This window comes from Phycodurus eques, chromosome 11 (genome assembly GCF_024500275.1).
Source record: "Phycodurus eques isolate BA_2022a chromosome 11, UOR_Pequ_1.1, whole genome shotgun sequence".
Classification (NCBI taxonomy): domain Eukaryota; kingdom Metazoa; phylum Chordata; class Actinopteri; order Syngnathiformes; family Syngnathidae; genus Phycodurus; species Phycodurus eques.
The window spans coordinates 22,939,867-22,960,770 of record NC_084535.1 but is presented as its reverse complement, the minus strand read 5'-3'; the positions used below and the strand labels follow the sequence as shown (position 1 = coordinate 22,960,770).

Here is a 20,904-nt window from a genome sequence, read left to right as displayed (position 1 = left end):
AACTGCTATACTTCAGGAGGAATAATTCCCACGTTAGCCATCGGTAGTGCATAACGTTTTTTTATTTTTGCACATCCTCACTACAACACTCCAGACCCTTTCAGTGTAAGAGCACACTCAAATCCCCATGGCCAAATTCATGCTACTCATCGGGTCCTCACAGAACACTTACACGTTCTGATTTCCATTTAGTGGCAACAACAAAATGAAGCTCTGTCAACATCTAAGACGTACAGCAGAAATTTAAGAACACACATTAAGCTGCAGTAAGTGCCGAGGTTGACACAACAATCGCCAGCTGAACTAGTCATCACAACACAACAAACTCTTTTTTGCAGCAGTAGAATAAAACCTTATAGGGAATTTAGACAATTGAAACTTTAGGGAATTTAGACAGGATGAGGTCGAAAAAACAGACATCAAAAGACAGATAAAGCCGAAAAGTATAACTCCCCGTGTTATTCAGAAATATTATTTGTGCAAATTATTTTCTCTACAAAACCACATTTCTGTGGTCTATTAAATGAACAATTTGATAGGAGCGGCACGGTGGGCGACTGGTTAGCCTATCCCAGCTGACTCTGGGCGAGAGACAGGGTAGACCCTGAACTGGTCGCCAGCCAATCGCAAGGCACATATAAACAAACAACCATTCGCACTCACATTCACACCTACGGGCAATTTAGATTCTTCAATTAACCTACCCTGCATGTTTTTGGGATGTGTGTGGTAACCGTAGTGCCCGGAGAAAACCCACGCCGGCACGGGGAGAACATGCAAACTCCACACAGGCGGGGCCGGGATTTGAACCCCGGTCCTCAGAACTGTGAGGCAGATGTGCTCATTACTGCCGTCTGTAGCTCAAATAAACCTCGAATGAATTCAATGAAATTAAATGAAAATGGTCATGTAGCATCATTAATATTGAAAAAAGATAGACTATTTTTGGCTCATGTTGAGATCTCAACGACCGCACAATTTGAAAATGATCCAAGTAAAACTAAAAAAAAAAAATTATAATAATAATAATCTCTGCGCCAGAAGCAAGAGGCAATCTGTAGTATTGCACGGTGTCTCAAGTGGTGTAAAATTAGTAGAGTACTCTAAAAGAGCACAGACCAAGGCTTAAAAGCGCCGTGTAAAATCAACAGCTAGAATGAGGAATCTTAATGGGTTAAAATACCAAATCATATTGCATCCACAACATTAACTTTCATTAACATTCTGGTCAGCAAAGACATATTAAATTCGGAGTGGGCCTCTCTGCAACGACAGCTGGGAATTTGTTTGTGATTATTCATAATTAGTGTTGACACAAACAAATTAACTTTTTTTGGTCATACAGTACATAAGCATATACAATACACAGCACTCTATTGCACTCTTCCATCAGACTACCAGAGGAATGTACATCATTTGAATAATAACATGATGATATAAAGAGCAATCTACTCTGCATTTAAACACACGTACGATGAGGCAAGTGTATATTTGCAAACAAACAAAAAATATATTACAAAGACGAATTGCTGTCAGAGGTCTAAACTCATTACTCGTAGAAATAAACTCTCTGCAACTCCTATGTGGTTATTGGCGAGGGGTCGTCTTTTTTGGGAGGGTCCCATGAGCCGAACCATTGACCACAAGAGCACATCTGCAGGCAGCAGTTTGAGATAAATGAGCCACAGCTACTGTAAGTGCTTGCATGTAGATGTGACATAACACACAGCTATAAGCCTGATTAGTGAATGGTTAAGTCAGAGGATAGTGAGGAGGCTGCATGGCTGCCTACTCACATTTGAAACAATTGCAAGTGAGAGCACAGTAAAATAGTGCCAACACTTAGCAGCAAGCAAAACACATTCTGAATACCTGATTACTCATGTCCTCGAAAAAGTCTTTTATTTTCAGTCAGCAGAATATATAATTCAATTTTCCAGTACACAAAGAGGCATTCAACTAAAAGACTAAAAAGAATCAATCGTATCCATGTGGGAGTTTACTATGATTGTTTGTCTTTAGCCCGGGCTTTATTACGTCTGCCAACTGCAAAAGCATGAGGGTGAGCGGTATTGTTTTGATTGCTGTTGGTCTTGTTTATTAGTTACAATAAACAAACAACTGCAAATACAAAGAAATATCAAACTTTGTGATGGGTTAGGCACGTGTGCTTGAGAAGCATAACATTTTGGTGCAAATCTTTTTTCTAAAATGAAGGTAGTCGCAATGGAACGGCTTTACCCGCCCAAGAATCAAAACAAGATATTGTTTTGATCCTGTGTCATTCTTCTATGCAGGACCGAGATCCTTATTAGAATATAGGGGAAAGCCAGAATTGCGTGTGTGTGTGTGCGTGTGTGTGTGTGTGTGTGTCCAAAGGTCATTCCTTGCCATCTACTGCCTCCTTCTTGTCAGAGTGCTAGCTGCTGATTGCCACACACACAGTCTTACCTACAACGCGGTCAGTAAAACAAACAAATGCAGCGCTTCCGTCTTTGTCTTCTTTTAACTGTTAAATATTTAAGGTTGCCTTGTATCCCTAATATGTTTAACTCGTTTTTCTCAGGAAATCGGATTTGTAATTTCTAATTACAAAGGTGAAACTTACAATTCAAAGCCCTAAATGTATGAAACATTTGGTTGCATGAGGTAAACGACAGCTGTATTAAAAAAAAAAAAAAACTCATCACACTTCCCTCTTGTCATGTAAACACATGAAGGCAAAAGAGATATGTTTGCATACTATATTTGAACTAAGGTAACTGTTATTTGGGTGGTTTCAATTATTGTTGACGTTTGCTCTTTCCAGTGCTCCAAGACACACTTCATCAAACTCTTAACTGCAATAATAAATTCCTTCTTTAAAACTACACAAGGGTGTCATACACAAGTAGGGAAAAAAATATATGCCTTGAGAAATCAACACAATCGAACATTATATTTAGTAGCAGTTTTAGAAGAAAACGGGTGAACATGCCAAAAGACCACACCAGTCGACGTCACACTGACAGATACAAAAGCAAAGTGGTTTGATATGACATTTGATGTTTAAAAAAAGCACAGCTTGCTTAAGCAGATTCTTTGATGACTATTGTGGTATAATTCAGATACTTTCAACAGTAATGGAAGGACATGCAGAGCAAGAGAGATTTGATTTAGCATTTTTACCGATTAAAATCCCTGATTGTATTGTAGCTGTTTGTTCATTTTGCATGCAACATGTTTGTTGGTGAGTATGGATACTCCCCAAACAGATGTGCTGCAATAGTATGGTGATTAAAAGAACCCCTGCAAGGGCTTCATCATCTGAGGACGATAAAGTGCAGTGCTACACCATTGCAAACTACGACCACATAATGTGAAGTGAATACAATTTAAAGTGTCAAAAGGGAGAAACAGTAAAATACGGTATGCCATTTTACAGATCATCATGTAGAGGTACATCATTTTGAGGCACAGGGCTTTTTGATTCATTGCTGTAATAAACCCATGTTAGTTATTTTCCTTATCGTTCATTTATATGCACGGTATATGCCAATGTTATGGCAATACATTGTGTTTTTGTATTCTGGGTCACAGGAAAGAACCACATTTCTAATTTGGGTCTGCATCTGTTTATGAAACCCTGACATACAGTACATGAACAAAAGTCTTGGGAGATACTGTTTTATCTATTATAAGTTTATCTAGCTCCGTAGGCTCGCTGCACATGTCGTTCAAGATGAAACTGCACAATTGCTAACAAAATACAATTGCCGAGTCACCCTCGTATACCGAGCGTCTGACCACCGCACGTCTACCAACTCGCTGCACCCAAAAAATATTTGGAAACACCACATATACTGTTTGATTGAACCACAGACAGTATGGCACAATTGTCAAGGAAAGAGCAGCGTGCCTTGGCTGCTGTATACTGATACAAAGAGCAGGAACGGATAAGAATAAAGAGAGCGTGGCTATTTGAAAGTCTGTTGACCTTGCTCAAGGGCACCTTAACAGTAGCCAACAAGCAGACTAGCATCTCTCCAGCAAGTCGTTGCCATTTTTTCACATTTTTGTCCGTAGTGGGACTCAAACACAGGTCTTCAAATTCCAAAGCCCAAGTCCTTACAGACTGAGAGGCTACCATTCAAATTATAAATATAATTACATACCGTAGTATTATCATTATCACCTTATTCTACGATGTATATTCTGTATAGGTACAGCTTGGCGACAGACGGCTGGATGTCGCTTGGCACCCGCAAACATATTTTTTGTTGATCGTGTGATACAAAATGGTATTTTTGACTTGCCGTTACATTTGCGACAACGCAACACTGTTGACCAAAACTAATTGCTGACAGTCGGCTACTCATGAAAACTAGTTGCAGAACCCTGCAAACTGCGCGATATTCAGTCGCGTTCGGCCGAGTCGCTCGCTGTGCGGCCGGGCTTTATTTCCTGCAGAATCTCCACTTGACGTCTTACAAGACATTTTGGACAATTCTACTCAGCAATCTTAATGGGAACTGTTTCCTGTTTCAGCATGACTGTCACCCAGTGTACAAAGTAAGGTCCATAAAAGGTATAGTTGGATGATTGAGGTGTGGAAAAACTTGACAGCCATGAAACACCATCAAACACCTTTGGAATTAACGACTAGACTTGCCAGAAGATTCCTCCTCATTAGATGAAACTGATTACCTATTCTTCTCTTACTGTGCCAGTCTTAACACAGCCATTATCTATTCCACCCCATGAAAGGACATTCCAGTCTTTACAGTTATGATTGAATACAAGTTGTTGAAGTCTGCACATTGAAGCTATTATATTACTTAATAAATAAGCAATTACTAATTACCATGTCTGCACCTCTCAGTGACCTTTTGAACATACAGAAGACACAGTAAAGGTGTGTTTTGGTTGGGGTGTGGGGTGCATAGACGCTTTCCACAGTGATGGAGACAAATGACGAGGCTGCATTGCTGTAAACGAGTGAGTCAGCCCTCTCTGTAGACAGAAGAGGCCATGGGAGGCTGGGGAGATGTGGGGGGGGGGGGGGGGGGGGGGGTGGCATAGGAACTGTTCATGGTGCTGAAATTTCCAAAATTCAGAAGAGCTCTGCTCATAGCTATTCGAGGGGTCAGCGTTATTATATTTACATTAAATTGGAGCAAGCTGTCCTACCATAGCTGCGTGTTGAATATAATTGGTCTGACTGTGTAACAGGTTCCTCAGAAAACCCCATTCTAATTACACAGGCACAGACAAACTGTCCTTAATGAGGTATTTAGAATTTAGAATCCGGATCAGAATTGCCATTGTGGAAAGAAGGTGGGCACTGTGTCATTCTTTGTGATCCAGAGTCTAAGCGAATCTCAAGAAAGTACTTTCATTTGCCTCATAAAACCTCAATCAGTCCCCTTTGACAGTTGTATTGGGTTAAGTTACTGGAAGACTCCACCTCACACACAAACACAGACCTCCATATGAGGTGAATGTGAAATTATCAAAATTCACAAAAAAAACAAAAAAACATTGAATCATGCCTTTTACCCCCATTCCCCAGTCTTTGGAATTATGGGTATTTTGCTTTATCACTTTGAGGCACAGAAGGTGATCCAGCTACATTTTGAAAGTGATGTAACTGCTGCCTTTGAGGTATAAATCACTGCCACGCTTCTTATTGCCGAATAGAGCTAACTTTACAGCATGTTGACCTGATTTTTCTCGAGGAGCACTGCAACGGTGACTGGTGGCATTATTCTCTTATACACACTGTACCTATTGTGTAATAGTTTAAACTGGAGAACTCAGAAGCTAGTATTGTGAGGAAAATAATGACATGACATGGCACAATTAAGCAACAGGTCTGGTGCTGGCAAAAAGCCTTCCAAGATAATACATCCATTATAACGATCATTTTTCACATTTTTAGATGAGAGCAAAGGGAGCGTGATGTCACAGGTCTGTTAACAGGGGTCTTTCTTGCAGGCACTGCAGAGACCAGGCAGGCGGGTGTGGTGACTGCATTCACAGACGCGCAATCCCTGGCGCAAAGGCTTCCGGCAAACCTTTAACATGCACACGTGTGCCTATAACGCGACAGACGTGTATTGAAATTCACATCCCGGGTTCCAATCCAGAAAATGGCAAACGACAGCCGCAAGGTGCACGCTGACTGCGCGCCTCCACAAGCCGGCGTTTCCGAGGAAAACAATGCAAGTACAAGCACAATATGACATCTGCTTCCATCTACTAACAGTTCAGTATTCTCCACGGACACCACTCCTCCCCCCCCCACCCCCCCGCGCGCAACACCCCGAGAGCACACACACAGAGACGCACGCGCGCGCGCGTGACGCACACGCTGCCTGTATGGCCACACTTGGTCATTCCTATGCGGCGTTTTCCAGCCAGCTTATTCCCAAAGAGCCTCATAAAATATGCAGGTAAACAGCAACTTGGAAAGCAGCGACAAGCATTTCAAGCACATCACTTTTCACGCTCCGCTGAGAACTGACCTCCCAGTCTAACGAGTCCCACTCTTCGGTAAACATCCGGAGGATTTCGTTTCATCCAAAAAAAAACAAACAAAAAAAAAAAAAAATCATCAGACCAGGCGCAAAAGCGGCTCTGCGCACGGAGCGACTCGGTGATGCGATTGCCACTTGCGCTTTGGTTATTATCCTCATGAATAGGGGACGTCTTCCGGAGGAGGCATCTCGGCGGCGTCGAGATCAACTTGAGCGGCACAAATGAATCATGCTAGGCTTCATAGTCCAACATTTTCTCTGGGCGCGATGCTTGGGACCAATTAAAACACCACTTGCGCTCCGAGGCGAATAGCTCCTGACAAGCGCTCCTTCCCTCTCCGACCATCGCTTCTATTGCTATTCTCTTTATGGGGGGTGGGGGCAGTTTATTTCCGAAATATTTCCATCATTTTGCATATATATATTTGCATGAAAAAAAAAAGGATTCCACGCGTTTGACGAATATGCGACAAGGGAGCTTTCAAATGCCCTCTTCATGAAAGCCTTCAAAACACGTGACTGCATCTATTCTTTATTGGGAAACGAGGTTCCCCACCCATAGTAGGCTCGAAGAAGTCGAATAGGAGGGGGGGGGGGGGGGGTGCTAAGATGAATGACACTGCCATCTCATACACTACTCACCATGAGCACGGCAAAGTTATTAAGATGGGTGCAGTGAATGGTGGTCGTGTTTCCACCGGAGCCTGTTATGTGGCAGCCCTCTGCCCTCCAGCCACCATGTCCATCCAGCAGGTCAAAGTCCCAATAGGCTGCGGTGGGTTCTACCCCCAGTGCGAAGTGTCTGAGTGCAATAGTGACGGAGTGCACGGCGCTACCCAGGCTGCAGCCATCTGCAAAAGAAAAAAAATATATAAATAAATAAATAAATAAAATAAAGGGAAGCAATGTATTCAGTAAAGGAAATCAAGTGAAAAGTCAGTGCGTGCACTAGTTCAAAAAAAAAAAAAGTGTGAGTTTAATACAATGACGTATGAGGCCAAATTGGAAGAGCAAGATGCTGAAGACTAAAGTGAAAAATACATAAATATCGCAATGACACATGTGGCGTAGTATTGATTTGGGTGGCTAATGCGCGCAAGCATGTGACGCGATGTAACACGACGTAGCGTTGACATACCGGCACGATGGTCAAATGGATTTCCTCTTACCTAATTTGGTGAAAGCAACTGGTGTTGACACGCTCCTGCGCTTCCCATCGTCCGCGAGATTGGACGAATTACCCGTGCACGGGAAGAGTTTGCCATTGCGGAACACGATGAACTGCAGCCTGCAAGTGGAGTTATCAACAGATTGCAAGGCAGAGGAGGAGGTGTGCGGAGCAGCCAGAGGTAAATGGATGGAGGCGACTGCCACGGAGTTCTGCGGATTGAACGCAAAAAAAAAAAAAAAAAAAAAAAGGAGATGGACGTTAAGTAATCATGCGCCCAATTTGCGTAGGGGAAGGTGGAGAAAGACAACAATTCATCACATAAAAAAAAAGACAAATGGCTTTCTTTTGTCTTCTATGGAAGAGACCATGAAGCACAAGTGACCAAGGCAGTGAGAATCCTGTTTGGAGCTCGCCTATTTGGTCAGACTCCCTGCCGCAGAGGTGGAAATGGTTTTTACCATCTCAGCTTGAGGGCACATCATCGCTGCCGTTTGATTTAAAGAGACAACTAGTCTGACTTTATCTTCTTTTCACATTTTGAAATAACACTTAACTCCTCCCAAAAGAACACAGGTCAGACTGAGGGGTTTTGAGTGAAGTGCAATGCTGAAGGTGAAGACACACACCACCATTGAACCAGGTGACATGGAAATGTGTGAGTGTAGATATATATATATATATATATATATATACACACACACCCACACACTTTTGCGTCATAGTTCTTAGTGGTGTGCAAAGGGGCGGTGGCCCTGGGCATCCAACTCAGGAGGGGAGGGGGGGGGAGGGGGGGCATGCAAACACATAAGGGTGGGTATTAAAACCTTCCACCCCCATCAATAAATGTATTTCCATTGGGAAATATTTCCATTAGAACCCCCTCCGCCACCCTCTACTCTATCAAAAAATGTATTTTGATCAAGATAAAATCACATCAGCACCCTGACCCCCCACTAATACTGCATGGAAAAGACCTTTGTACACCACTGGGTTCAGGGTTAGAGTCTTGGTTCCAGCCAACCAGTTGAGGAATTTGCATACTCTCCCCGTGCTTGTGTGGGTTTCCTGCAGGGACTCCAGCCTTCTCCCACATTACAAAAACATGCAGGCTAGGTTCAGTTAAGACTCTAAATTGTCTATAGGTGTGAATGTGAGTATGTTTGTCTGTACAGCTATTTGGCCTGAAATTGACTGGCGAACAGTCCAGGGTGTACCCTGTCTCTCGCCCAAAGTCCAGCTCACCAGTGACCTCAATGAGAACAAGTGCTATAGATTGACAAAAGTCTGGGTTTGAAGAACTGGTCCAAGAAGCAGAGCACATCCTGGTATCTAACTTAGGTCACTTTATTAGTATCCTTTGTAAATCCTTTATAAAGGAGAAATAAATAATAGTGCTTGTATTGGATATCATTTGATTATGCAAGTGTACTTAATGTTGTGTCTGGAGAGTGTAGAGTTGGCTTTTTTTTTTTTTCTTTTTCTTTAAAGGCCGTAATAGTACACAGTCAGAACCAGGAACTCCAGTTCTATCATAACGCAGGGAACAGTATTGCCAAAGGTGTGTAATTAAATAAATAACTAAATAAATAAATAAAAATCACCACAACTTAAAGTGACTGCAAGTTAAAGCATGTGACACTTTCATTTGTGAAAACACTCAACCTCCAAGCATCCTATATTGTGGAAAAAAAAAATAATTGACAATAAAATATTAGAATTGACAGCTATTTAAAAAAAAACCACATTATCAAAAAAAAAAAAAAACAACTCGTTATCAAGAAAAGAAAGTGCTTAACCTTGGTCCTGAAATCGTACTGTAGTGACAGTATGTTTTACAGACTTACAAACACCAAAGGCATGAAAAAGGTGACAAAAAAAAACATTGGGGGGGGGGGGGGGGGCTACTGGGGGGGATCCCCCAGGCCCCCGCAGAAAATTCTTTTTTTGAATTTTAACATAAATTACGCAATCTGGAAGACTGAAGAGTACAATAAGGCAAAATAAAGATGATTCTGATTCTGAAAATAAACATTTTCTTCACTCAAAAAAACATTTATTTAGACCACTGAAGTCCAAAATATTTTCAATTTACTGCATGGTGTTTTCTCAAGTTATAAGTGAGCTGAAATATCCACGTTTGGGCAGACAGTGCCAGACAAATACTACAATGCATGAAAGCTGTTGTTTTTGTTCATCTAATGTAAACAAGAGTAGCGCTCTTCCCAAAATGATGGACATTCAGTCACGACGACCAGCCGGGCTGGCTTATGTAGTGTTAATACCTATGCCCAGGAAGCCCAGTAGAAGATGTTGTGTGGGATCATGTGACTTTCTTGTGGCGTTTGATTGGTGAACTAGACTTAAACGTCACTAGCGCTTAAATTAGCAACAGCGCCCAATGCGGAAGTCGAAGTCTTGTGCACTAAATAGTTGATAAATAATCAATAATTGATCAATAAAAGTAGCGAGCGACATTTAGATCATTGTAAAGGAGTAAAACTACCTTTACTCCTTAGGAGCAGAAGAGGCAGAAGTGTGTTTTATGGTCTCATCAACTCCTGTGACTTATCCGGCGACAGCGACCCCCCCCAAGAAAAAACTAATTGGATCCATACAATTCACGTAAATGGCCTATTCTGTGTTCAAAAGGGCAAATTTCGCCGAAAGGACTGCTTTTCCTGTATGGTTTTATTGCAGAGGTTACAAACATAGGGCACCAAGTCACGCCCAAGGATGATGAGTCGCTCGCAGGCCTGTTCTGAAAATACTGTAACTCACCAGTGATAGAACATCAAAGCAATCATTTGAAATTGTAAACATGTATGCACTCTATACCATCCATCCATCCATCTTCTGTACCGCTTTATCCTCACAAGAGCCGCGGCCGTGCTAGAGCCTATCCCAGCAATCTTCGGGCGAGAGGCGGGGTACACCATGAACTGGTCGCCAGCCAATCGCAGGGCACATATAAATAAACAACCATTCACACTCACATTCACACCTAAGGTCAATGTAGAATCTTCAATATACCTACCATGCATGTTTTTGGGATGTGGGAGAAACCGGAGTACCCGGAGAAAACCCACACAGGCACGGGAAGAACATGCAAACTCCACACAGGCGGGGCCGGGATTTCAACCCCGGTCCTCCTGAATTAGAGTGAGAATGTGATTGGTTGGCGACCAGCTCAGGGTGTACTGTCATCAAGCCGTGATCTCCAACTCTTATTGGAGCGGTTTGCAGCTGAGTGTTAAGCAGTTAGCATCAAAATCAGCGCCTCCAAATCTGACACCATCATCCTCAGTTGGAAAAGGGTGGCGTGGCCTCTCGAGGTCTGGGATGAGATCCTGCACCAAGTGGAGGAGTTCAAGTATCTTGGGTCTTGTTCACGAGAGAGGGAAGAATGGAACGGTAGATCGATGGGCAGATCGGTGCAGCATCTGTAGTGATGCAGACTTTGTATCGGTCTGTTGTGGTGAAGAAGGAGCTAAGCCGAAAGGCGAAGCTCTCAATATCCCGGTCCATCTACATTCCTACCCTCACCTATGGTCACAAGCTGTGGGTCATGACCGAAAGAACAAGATCCCTGATACATCCATCCACCCATTTTCTACCGCTTATCCGAGGTCGGGTCGCGGGGGCAGTAGCTTTAGCAGGGACGCCCAGGCCCTCTCCCCAGCCACTTCATCCAGCTCTTCTGGGGGGATCCCGAGGCGTTCTCAGGGCAGCCGGAAGACGTAGTCTCTCCTGGGTCGTCGCCGGGGTCTCCTCCCGGTGGGACGTGCCCGGAACACCTCACCAGGGAGGCATCCAAATCAGATGCCCCAGCCACCTCATCTGGCTTCTCTCTATGCGGAGGAGCAGCGGCTCTCCTCTTAGATCCTCCCGGGTGACTGAGCTTCTCACCCTATCTCTAAGGGAGAGCCCGGACACCCTGCGGAGGAAACTCATTTCGGCCGCTTGTTCTTGTTCTTTCGGTCACGACTCACAGCTCGTGGCCATAGGTGAGGGTAGGAACGTAGATCGAACGGTAAACCGAGAGCTTCGCCTTTCGGCTTAGCTCCTTCTTCCCCACAACGGACTGATACAAAGTCTGCATCACAGCAGGCGCTGCCAGTGAAAGTTGGCGATCACGGCTTGATGAAGCCAACAGAACCATATCACCTGCAAAAAGCAGAGATGCAATACTGAGGTCACAATACCGGACCCCCTCTATGCCTCGGCTGCGCCTTGAAATTCTGCCCATAAAAGTTCTGAACAGAATCGGTGACAAAGGGCAGCCTTGGCGGAGTCCAACCCTCACCGGGAACGAGTCCGACTTCCTGCCGGATATACGGAAGCGAGCAAACGTGCTTAAGAATCACTCTTCCACATTGCAACCGCCATGTAATTAGAGCTTGTGATGATTTTTAAGCATCAGGTTTGGCCAGCTATTATTTTCTGCATTGATTGATTCTGTAAAGGGTATTGATTTTCATCCTGACCTATGGAGTAGTACGAAAGACAGATAATCCTTGGTATTTGTGTAGGGTCTTTCCCAACTGGGAACATCCTAAGTCCGTGGGTGGTCTGTTTCCCACACGACACTGAATACAGACATTAGCTAAAGAGCTCAGGAGGATAAGAGCCTCTGTGATGAACTGGCACTCAAAGAGGACCCTCTTACAGAAGTAATGCGATCCCAGGTGAGCTCAGGAGGAATCATTTTCGAAGCAGTTTTATCTTGTGTACTTGTATCTTATCTCTTTCAACATGATGCACCAAAGTGATTTACAAGCCAGTGGGTGCATTACAGGCCACAGCATGCACAGCAAGTCTCAGTGTAGAAAACACATTTTCCATGCCTGAGGAACATTTCCCAAACCCTCTAACACCACACACCACATCACGTCACAGTTTATTTAGTTGGTTAATCAACGTTTTTTTGCTTCAAAGCCCCTCATGTTCTAAGAGGGCGGTGTGCTTATAGCCTTGGAGACCACAATTTCAGACACCCAATAGAGAACCTCTTTTCTATCCCCTTGACCTTTAATGTACAATTGCTTAAAATAATGCAAAACAGCATGCAAGGTGAAACACGATGGTCTGACCGAGGGAAACTACCAAATCACCTCGGAAACATCACTTCATAAGAAATGAATGAAAGAGATGCTGATAAGTTAAATATATATATATAATTTAAATTAAAACCAGATTAATCACACTTGAATTTTTATTTATCACGATTAATGACAGGCACCAAATATACCAAACATAATACCGCATTTTATTTTGCGATGGTATTTTAAACTTGTTGTGCTTCAATGAAAAGAGACTTCAGCTCAGCAATATATGAAAAATACATTTGCTTTTTTCGAAAGTCCCTATGTGGTGACTTTCGCAGTCACCACACAATTCTGTCTCTGAGCTCTTCAGGCAGCTCCTTTGACCTCAAGATTCTCATTTGCTCTGACATGCACTGTGAGCTGTAAGGTCTATATGTAGACAGGTGTGTGGCTTTCCTCATCAAGCCCAATCAGTATAATCAAACACAGCTGGACTCAAATGGAGGTGTAGAACCATCTTAAGAATGATCAGAAGAAATGGACAGCAGCCGAGTTAAATGTATGAGTGTCACAGCAAAGGGTCTGAATATATTGTGCGATATTTCAGTTTGTCTTTTTTAATTTATCAGCAAAAATTTCAACAATTTACGTGCTGTGGGATGCTGTGTGTACAATAATGAGGGGGAAAAACTAACTTAAATGATTTTAACAAATGGCTGCAATATAACAAAGAGTGAAAAATATAAGGGGATCTGAAAACTTTCCATACCCATATATATATATATATATATATATATATATATATATATATATGTATATATACAGTGTTCCCTCGCCACTTCGCGCTTCACGTTTTTCGGCTTCAGTGCTTGGCGGATTTTTCCAAAATATTCATAAAAATTTGTTTTTTTTAAAATCATCAAAAAATAAAAATGAAAAAATACAGCCATATCAGCAGCCATATTGCGGAAAGACGCGTTGTTTCATGTTGATGCATGAGAAAGAAGGTTTCCCTACATGCCAACAAAGAGATGAGTTGACGCCGAGGCTTTGTACATGCCTGTACTGTACTGTACATGCCACGGGCACTCATACAAGGCGCGTGATTGGTTCCCGGCGCGACATCGACCAATGAGAGCACGAGTGGATTTATCCCGTGAGCTGATTGGCTGCTCATCATCGCAGCCTCACCCAGCATCTTCCGTTGTTGTGTCTCGCCAGTCTCGTCCACGCTGTTGACTGTCTCGCATACTGTATCCTAGTGTTGTGTGATAAGTTGTGATAACTTTTTTTGTTTAATCGCTAACTTTTTTTGATTAGCTAAGCCCTTACAATGCCGCCTAAGTGCTGTGCACCTGCGAAAACTTCCTCCGCACGGGGCGCCCAAGAGGAAGAAGATGATGACCATCAGCGAAAAAGTGAAACTTTTAGATATGATCAAAGAGGGCAGAAGTTATGCATCTGTGGCACGCCATTATGACGTGAATGAATCTACAGTGCGGTACATCAAGAAAGAGGAAGCAAACATCTGCACAACTGCTTCAATAAGGAAGCGAAACGTGTGGTAACTCTGTGTAATAAGAGACGGGGTTATGTCCTTGTATAGGGGAATTTTGAAGCAAAAGAAAAAACAAAGACAACAACTACCCATCACCATGTTTTTCTCCAAGGTAAAACACCAGCTATACCACCAGCACCTCCAGCAGAAGAGTCTCCGAGTGAACCTAAAGTGAGAGCCTCTCCCCCGCCACCAACGCAAGCCTCTTCGCCTCGCTCAGAAGGCAATGTTGATGAATGTTAATTACTGTATAAGGTTTTATAATTAAATATTTAAGTAAATACATGTACTGTTGTAATCTTTGTCTCAAATATGTAAAGTATAAATACTGTTTACATATTTCAAACGTTCTGGTACCCACATTGCTGACGAGCAAATTCCTGGGGGGGCAAATCTTACTTTGCGGTTTTTCACCTTTCCCGGGGGGTTCTGGTCCCCGTTGGTGAGGAGAAGCAGCTCAGAAAATGGATGGATAGATATATATATATATTTCAGCACTAGCAGAATAGCTTGCTTAACCCTGAACTGCAGAACTGCTGACGAGCAAAATGGGAGATTAGCATAATTTTTGTTGTAAACATGGGCACTCCGATCAGCAGAGACATGCTCAAAGACATTGTGACCATGAAGAGATATGAAGAGACTACAAATAAAGTTGACACCAGAATTTGTGCTATTTGCTTTGGATGGACAGAGCTGTGCTGCAGCTCCTCAGGCGGCACTGACTCAGACTGTTACGTCAAAAGGTTGTGCCGCATCAAAAACATTCACTTGACTGCAACAGAGGGACAGCAGTGAAAAGCATAGTTGATTCCAAGCAGTTGATGTATTTTATGCAAACACAAAGGCGGACTTACCATGACCAAGGGGTAGGCAACCCGTGGCTCCAGAGCCGCATTTGGCTCTTTCATCCTTCTGCTGTGGCTCTCTCTCTTTGCGAAATAAATAACGAGTATTATTTTTTGTTCATTTTAATTTGTTTGTTTTTAAAATATGACACGAAATTTGAAGAATATGTTGATGTTGTCACATTAAAATAAACCATTTCAATGTTTTTTTTTCTAAATACTTTGTGTCACAACCGCCAATGTGCTACCTGGCACCAAGTTTTATTGAGCTACAAGAAGAAGAAAAAACATTGAATGCTATGTGCTACAGGAATTATGTTGAAAACAAGCATTGCTCACATAGCCTCACAGATGAAAGCTTGCAATCATGTTTGATGATAAAGGTGACAATTTACAGCCCTGATATATATATTTATATATATATATATATATATATATATATATACACACACACACACACATATCATCATCATCATCAGCCATTATCTATCCACTGCAGGATGAAGGCCTCTTCTTCACGTTTCCAACTACTACAACATTTTGCAGTTTGTTGCCAGTGTATTCCGGTGTGTTTAATGATTTCATCTATCCATCTACTTTTAGGTCTTCGCCGTGGTCACTTTGTGTCCAGTGGTATCCAATTGATAGTTTCTGTGGTCCACCATTTGTCAGCTCTTCGGGCAACATGGCCAGCCCATTTCCATTTAAGGCTTTTTATTTTTTGAGTGACATCAGTAACTCGCGTCTGCTGTCTTATCCAACTGCATCTTTTCTTGTCACGAATGATTATTGTCAACATTTGGCGTTCCATGTTCCTTTGGGTTACACATAGTGTTTGTGTAACGTTGGCACTCGTAGTCAAAGTTTCACGACTGTAAGTGAGGACTGGTAAAATGCATTCATCCAAAACTTTTCTTTTCAAGAAAATGGGAATATTGTTCTTGAATATAACACTAAGCCTTCCATAAGCCTGCCAGGCAAGCTTCATGCAGTGTTCAACTTCAGTGCTTGTATTTCCATCCATTGTTACAAGTTGGCCTAAATAGATGTAGTTGTCAACAGCGTCTAGGACATAGTCCTCCATTTTGATATATTTTTGTGGGGAGTAACGATTGAACATGACCTTCATTTTGCTTTTGTTAATTTTCAGACCTGAGCAACGGCTTTCTAACTCTAATTCCTGAATACGGCGCTGTAGTTGTTCAGCATTGTAGGAGAATAAAATGATGTCGTCTGCAAAACGAAGATGGATCAAATAAGCACCGTTAATTTTTAGTCCTTCTTTGTCCCAATTGAGCTTTTTAAATATTTCTTCAAGGCAAGCTGTACATACCTACATAGACAGTTTATCACCTTGCCTGACCCCTTTTCCAAGACTTATTCGCACTCTTTCATCATCAATTCGTATTGAACCTGACGAATCGTTGGATATTGATTGTAGAATGTTGATATAGGTCGGCTCTATCCCTTGATTTACTAGCGCCTGCAGTATCCAAGTGATGGTGACTGAGTCAAACGCTTTTTCATCGTCGATGAAGGCTACACAGAGAGGCATTTCGCACTCGTGTCGTTTGATTATTTGTTGAACTGTCTGTTTGTCCATCCTACCATTTTCTGAGCCGCTTCTCCTCACTAGGGTCGCGGGAGTGCTGGAGCCTATCCCAGCTGTCATCGGGCAGGAGGCGGGGTACACCCTAAACTGGTTGCCAGCCAATCGCAGGGCACATACAAACAAACAACCATTCGCACTAGCAGTCACACCTATGGGCAATTTAGAGTCTCCAATTAATGCATGTTTTTGGGATGTGGGAGGAAACCGGAGTGCCCGGAGAAAACCCACGCAGGCACGGGGAGAACATGCAAACTCCACACAGGCGGGGCTGGGGATTGAACCCGGGTCCTCAGAACTGTGAGGCTGACGCTCTAACCAGTCGGCCACCGTGCCGCCCTGTCTGTTTTTGGTCCATCACTTAGTTTGATTCCAAATTGTTTGTCCAATATCTTTCCAAAGACTTTATAAATCATTGAGAGCAGGTTTCTTAGGTTTATTTTATCGCCTGATTTATGGAGCAAAATGATTTCTGCGTCTTTCCATGTCGCCGGTACTTCTTGCAAGTCCAAGCAGCGTTGAAATAGTTTTACAAGGATTTTATTAAGTTCGTTCCCTCCTGCTTTAAGCATTTCAACAGAAATTTCATCCAGACCACAAGCTTTTCCGGCCTTAATTCATATACAACCCCAATTCCAATGAAGTTGTGACATTGTGTTAAACATAAATAAAAACAGAATACTATGATTTGCAAATCATGTTCAACCTATATTTAATTGAATACACTACAAAGACAAGATTGTATGTACCTTTCAGCATTAATGGTTCCTTCACAGATGTGTAAGTTACCCATGCCATTGGCACCAACACAGCTCCATACCATCACAGATGCTGGCTTTTTAACTTTGCATCCACAACAGTCCGGATGGTACTTTTCCTCTTTGGCCCGGAGGAAAACGACGTCCACAATTTTCAAAAACAATTTTAAATGTGGACTTGCTCTGTGGTCCGGAACACTTTCCCACTTTGCATCAGTCCATCACAGATGAGCTCGAGCCCAGAGAAACCGGCAGCGTTTCTGGATGTTGTTGATAAATAGCTTTTGGTTTACATAGTAGTTTCAAGTTGTCTTCCAGGCCAAAGAGGAAAAGAACCATCCGGACTGTTATGGATGCAAAGTTCAAAACCCAGCATCTGTGACGGTATGGGGCTGTGTTAGTGCCAAAGGCATGGGCAAAACATTTTGTCTGGGAATTTAAAGACAAATGCATCCAAACTGATTGGGAGAAGTTACATCATGCAACAAGACAATGACCCAAAACACACTGCCAACACAACAAAGGACTTCATCAGGGGAAAAAAGCTGCTTCTTTATACTCAAGCAGGGAGCGACCGCACTGACGACACTGCACGCAGTTTGCCTTTATACTCGAGCGCAAACCACGCATGCTGTTTTGAAAATGTGCTGCAGTTCACCTCCAAGTCGCGGGTGTCACTACAGCTGGTATTGGCTAGGACACCACAGGGTGGAGTTTCCTCCGTATTTTATGGCCAATTCCGGTAGTTGTTTTTACTTTCCGGAAAAAGGAACAAAGCAACAACAATGGCGACCGTGGAACAGTGCCTGTTACAACAAATGGACCTAGATGACCAGATGATGCGTTTAATTATATTGCAAAATCGATGAAGAACGCGGCAGCGTCGGTGTTATGTGGAACCAAGGGGAAAGCTGAGTACGTCATCACAGACTAAAACGGACATTCTGCGTGTGGCGACAATTTGTGCCGTGTGCGAGTCAAGGGGCCATGTGCGGCCTGCGTGGAGTTTGCATGTTCTCCCCGTGCCTCCGTGGGTTTTCTCTGGATACTCCGGTTTCCTCCCAAATCTAAAAAAAACATGCATGGTAGGTTAGTTGAAGACTCTAAATTGTCCGTAGGTGTGAATTTGAGTGCGAATGGTTGTTTGTTTATATGTGTTTATATCCCCCAGAATATAGCTTCATGTCGAATAGATGCTAGCTGTGTGCCGATCGATAAATAAAGTGAATAAAAAAGAGAAATACAAGGCTGATTTTTGAGAACACTACACTGACTAAAGCAAACTGTAATGAACAGGAAATCAGGAAAGCGCACAATCGGCCCACTGTGAAACTATTTGGGTGATCGCTCAAAAAGCTAGCTGCTAATGCTAGCTGCTAAAACAAGCATACGTGACGTCAAGCTGCGCGATTCCCACAATACAATGTGGATTTCAATTTTTCCTTTCAATAATTAACAATCTTATTGTTACGTGAATTGTCATTGTTGTTTCTGTGTATGTTAACAGTGGTTCTTGGAATGTATACCTCATTTAACACATTTATGTTGTACTTGTTTTTTTTGGTCCAATGACTATCACTTTAGGTAGTGTGTGAAAGAATGACCTCTTGGTCAATTCCTCTACTAGAGCGTGCCCAACAGGGCGTTAACTGTTAAAAGATAACAAAAACGATCTAGAGCTCATCAATAATATCCTGGGACACTTGCACCTAATAAATAATCAATAGGACCTAAATCATTATGATGTCACTTAACACATTTTCCTGTAGTACTACAATAAATTACAATATCTATCGAAAAAGAAAGTGGCAAACTGGTTTCGCAGTGTTTTGGTCAAAGTTGCAAATCTTTTCAAGTCAATTGGCTCAAGTACGAGTGACATCACGAGTCATTGCTGTTCAAGTCCAAATCAAGTTGGAAGTCTTGCAACATTTTGTTGAGACTAAAAGTCATCAAATTCATGACTCAAGTCTGACTTGAGTCCACACCTCTGGTTTAGGGTGATAATTAGTTGGCATGACTATGCAACACACTGTTAGAATGCAGTTATTTATATTTTGTTTACAAATAGTTTATAAATTAAGAGGTTAAGTTATTGGCTGCCAACATTTTTTACTGTGTACTTCATTCAGCGGCCCAAAAGGGAAACATTGGCCTTGTTGACACGACTGAAGGACAAAAAGATGCAGTTGTTCCCAAACAATCGGAGGAACAAGAGATAAGGCGACATGAGGTAAAGATAGATTCATCAGCGTCACTCAACCAATCGGAGGAACGAATGAGAAATGAGATGAGCCAGTACTTTGAATCTCCTACACCCCTTCTTGCCCCATTGGAACAAAGCCCACCGCCAAATGTACATACAGGGTGAAGGCTATTGTCACGATTGGACTCCAGCCTACATCTCGCCAAGATCTTCCTCCCACCCCCCCTCGCCTGAAATCATTGTCCACTAAAATGCAAAGGCCCCCTCCTCCACCCATGAAGGATCTTATCTGCATATCTGAGTATCTGCGGTGTCTTTTCCAGAATAAGTCAGACCCCTATGGCGATCAGGCATTTTTCATCCCTGTTATTACAAGGGACAGAAAGTTGGTCAAAGAAATATGGCACAAAAAAAAGTAGAACTACAAACTTAATGAGGATAAAATGTGAGTCTATCAAACTATTGTTTCCAGTTATCTCTGCGAGACTAGCTGTCTTCAATATCAGATCACTGGGTAATAAATCAATGTTGAAATCATATCAGCTGACATTAAGGATATGGCTATTTCTGACCATTTTTGTGTATTTATTAATTACACATGCTTCCGAAAGTTCAGACAACTTCCATGTCTATTAAGAAAAGGTACAGTACATAAATGGGAGTACCGCCACTAAGTTTATGGAGACCATAGCTGTGCCACAAACTGTGAATGCTAAGACAGTTGATGAACGTTTGGATAATTTCACCTGGAAAATCTCAAATGTCATGAATGCTGTCGCGCCTATTAAAACTAAGACAATCTTGAGGCAACCTAGAACACCATGGAGGAGCGCAATGATGGTAAAGACTTCTAAATCAAAGTGTAGGAAAGCAGAACGTAAGCGGTGAAAAACTAAACTCAAATTGACTATGACCTCTACAGACAAAGTGTTTGTAATTTTAACCAAGAGTTAGTCAGGGCTAGACAACAACACTTTTCTGAAATCATCAGTAAGAACATTAACAATACTCGCCCTTTGTTTGCTGTTGTTGACAAGCTCACAACCCCCCGAATCAGATAGCTCCAGAACTCCTAACAGCTGATAAATACAATGAATTTGCTTTTTATTTTCGTGAAAAAATACAATCCATCAGGTTAAATATCAGCACACATCAGAAAATTATAAAATTATACTACATCTGAAGCCACCC

General features: G+C 42.4%; 1 protein-coding gene across 1 annotated transcript in view; it reads right to left on the bottom strand.

Moving 5' to 3' along the window:
- The window catches only part of LOC133409755 (adhesion G protein-coupled receptor A3), a 225,467-nt gene that overhangs the window by 65,395 nt on the left and 139,168 nt on the right, over positions 1-20,904 (bottom strand). Inside the window, exons 13-14 of the mRNA XM_061690192.1 lie at positions 7,688-7,898; positions 7,161-7,369 (exon numbers count right to left, since the gene is read on the bottom strand). Of these exons, the coding sequence (XP_061546176.1) occupies positions 7,161-7,369; positions 7,688-7,898 (420 nt within the window). The remainder of the gene's footprint in view (positions 1-7,160; positions 7,370-7,687; positions 7,899-20,904) is intronic.